We start from the raw sequence: 3,502 nt of genomic DNA on the forward strand, positions 1-3,502 counted from the left end.
TAACAATGTTAGGGGTGGTATGTACATACTCATCTATAACAATGTTAGGGGTGATATGTACATACTCATCTGTAACAATGTTAGGGGTGGTATGTTCATACTCATCTGTAATAATGTTAGGGGTGGTATGTACATACTCATCTATAACAATGTTAGGGGTGATATGTACATACTCATCTGTAACAATGTTAGGGGTGGTATGTACATGCTGATCTATAACAATGTTAGGGGTGGTATGTACATACTCATCTATAACAATATTAGGGGTGGTATGTACATACTCATCTATAACAATGTTAGGGATGGTATGTACATACTCATCAATAACAATGTTAGGGGTGGTATGGACATACTCATCTATAACAATGTTGGGGATGGTATGTACATACTCATCTGTAACAATGTTAGGGGTGGTATGTTCATACTCATCTATAACAATGTTAGTGATGGTATGTCCATACTCATCTATAACAATGTTAGGGGTGGTATGTACATACTCATCTGTTACAATGTTAGGGGTGGTATGTACATACTCATCTGTAACAATGTAATGGATGGTATGTACATACTCATCTATAGCAATGTTAGGGGTGGTATGTACATACTCATCTGTAACAATGTTAGGGGTGGTATGTACATACTCATCTATAATAATGTTAGGGGTGGTATGTACATACTAATCTGTTACAATGTTAGGGGTGGTATGTACATACTCATCTGGAACAATGTTAGGGGTGGTATGTACATACTCATCTATAACAATGTTAGGGATGGTGGTATGTACATACTCATCTGGAACAATGTTAGGGGTGGTATGTACATACTCATCTGTTACAATGTTAGGGATGGTATGTACATACTCATCTGTAACAATGTTAGGGGTGGGATGTACATACTCATCTATAACAATGTTAGGGATGGTATGTACATACTCACCTATAACAATGTAAGGGGTGGTATGTACATACTCATCTATAACAATGTAAGGGGTGGTATGTACATACTCATCTATAACAATATTAGGGGTAGTATGTACATACTCATCTGTAACAATATTAGGGGTGGTATGTACATACTCATCTGTAACAATGTTAGGGATGGTATGTAGATACTCATCTGTAACAATGTTAGGGGTGGTATGTTCATACTCATCTATAACAATGTTAGGGGTGGTATGTACATTCTCATCTATAACAATGTAAGGGGTGGTATGTACATACTCATCTGTAACAATATTAGGGGTGGTATGTACATACTCATCTGTAACAATGTTAGGGGTGGGATGTACATACTCATCTATAATAATGTTAGGGGTGGTATGTACATTCTAATCTGTTACAATGTTAGGGGTGGTATGTACATACTCATCTGGAACAATGTTAGGGGTGCTATGTACATACTCATCTATAACAATGTTAGGGGTTGTATGTACATACTCATCTGTAACAATGTTAGGGGTGGTATATACATACTCATCTATAACAATGTTAGGGGGGTTTTTGTACATACTCATCTGTAACAATGTTAGGGGGGGTATGTACATACTCATCTATAACAATGTTAGGGGCGGTATGTACATACTCATCTATAACAATGTTAGGGGGGTTTTTGTACATACTCATCTGTAACAATGTTAGGGGGGGTATGTACATACTCATCTATAACAATGTTAGGGGTGGTATGTACATACTCATCTATAACAATGTAAGGGGTGGTATGTACACCCTCTGGATATAATCTTACCAACTTCTCTTCCTTGAAAATTGCATAATGCATCTTCAAACATCTTCTTCTTCAGACCACTGAACTGAATTTCATTTCTCTATATTTGACTGGAAACTCCTTCAGTGATAAAAATTCAACGTTGAACAATTTATTTATTTTTGGGGGGAAGGGCAATGCCAATAAAGGGTAATTTTGGCTATATTGATTTTACTTCACTTCTGTAACTACAAGATTGATATCAACATTTTTATGGTATGAAGCATATCCTTGCATGGTGATAATTCAGAACTTCGAAAATATACAAACAGAGGGTCCTACACACCCCTACATCCTTCACACAACTTCCAGCATCCCCACAGACCAAAGGTCACCTAAAAGGTGTTGGGCAAAAAGGACTCGGAGTAAAAAGGGAGTAATAACTTCGAAATTGTTGAGATTCCATCCTGTACCTATATGCCTGCTTTCTTGCAATGGAGAAACCAAACAGTCATCCTTCAATGATACTGGCCTTATGGCGTGACCACAACCCTGGGAAGTTAATCCCTTTGTCATAACTTTGAGGTGGTCCCCATCCTTTACTAAATATGCTTGAAAAGTAGGAAGAGAGGACATATTCATGGCACGTGTAACAGGGTTAGCTCTGGGTTTTGGCCCTGCCCCTTGAGGTTTTTTTTGCAATGTGACTTTCAATGATAATACTTTGCCATGATTGCTTTGATATCCAGGTCAGTGCTTCAGATCCTCTGTTCCTCTTCTGTAGGAAATTGATCTCAATTTGTTGTAATAATTTTGACATTTCAGGCTGTACAGATGTTTGTTGCAAGATTTTGTGACTTGCTGGATGTTGAGGTTAGCTGTGATGGCTGTTCTGTGACCCTTCCAGGCCGGCGGTACCGCTGTCTCCAGTGTGTAGACATGGATCTGTGTGCAACATGTTACGCTGGAGGAGTGAAACCAGAGGGAGATCACTCTGACGACCATGACATGGTCCATCTCGTGTAAGTCTTCACACCCGCTGTCAGACATGGTGATTGAGGGGGATGGGGGTATATTTGTTGCTTATGTAAGTTGGACTATGTTGAAGGTAGCAGTCAATCTAGTAAATTTAGTCAATCTAGTAAATTTTGTCAGTCTAAAATTTAATGTAGTTACTAAGAAGGATTTGGCAGGTCTGAATTAAAGACTTACTGTTAAGGAATTTAATAACAGGACTTTGAATGTGAACTACTTTTGTACTTATTGACCTCTAGCTTACAGAAGTTACTTGATATCCCACTTGACAATTTTTGCCTAACAATGCTATAGATACTTTTTGTTCAGACTTGTTTTGTCAACAGGTACAAGTGTAACAAATGTCAGGCGTTCATAGTGGGCACCAGGATTCACTGTAATGAATGTGACGACTTCGATCTCTGTCTCGGCTGTCACTCAAAGGGCAAATTTCCCACAGAGTAAGTTTGACATTGTCTACAATAAAATTCATCTGTTCGTAATAAAGTAGTTATTCTTCTTTTGATGAACTATGTAAGGTAATCATAAGGATGTCCAATTTTCTATTTAGAGTACTAGTTTATTGATAAATTCTATTGGCCCGACTATATTTTCAGAGAAAACATTGAACATTTTCACTAGTCCTGTTATACATCTACTAGCCCTAAGCCTCAGACTGGTGGAGTTATACTCCCATGAACTTGATGTTATTTTAGAATACAAAAGGACGATTTTAATAAATATTTCATTGAAGAATACTTTGTCCTGTACATTTTTTTTTTTTTTT

At 37.5% G+C, this 3,502-nt stretch overlaps 1 protein-coding gene across 2 annotated transcripts in view; it reads left to right on the plus strand.

Moving 5' to 3' along the window:
• The window catches only part of LOC110441715 (zinc finger ZZ-type and EF-hand domain-containing protein 1-like), a 92,091-nt gene that overhangs the window by 59,875 nt on the left and 28,714 nt on the right, over positions 1 to 3,502 (plus strand). For both annotated transcript variants that reach the window (XM_021484935.1, XM_021484936.1), the window contains exons 52-53: positions 2,527 to 2,723; positions 3,063 to 3,176. In XM_021484935.1, coding sequence (XP_021340610.1) covers positions 2,527 to 2,723; positions 3,063 to 3,176 — 311 coding nt within the window. The remainder of the gene's footprint in view (positions 1 to 2,526; positions 2,724 to 3,062; positions 3,177 to 3,502) is intronic.

This window comes from Mizuhopecten yessoensis, unplaced genomic scaffold, assembly GCF_002113885.1.
Source record: "Mizuhopecten yessoensis strain PY_sf001 unplaced genomic scaffold, ASM211388v2 scaffold716105, whole genome shotgun sequence".
Classification (NCBI taxonomy): domain Eukaryota; kingdom Metazoa; phylum Mollusca; class Bivalvia; order Pectinida; family Pectinidae; genus Mizuhopecten; species Mizuhopecten yessoensis.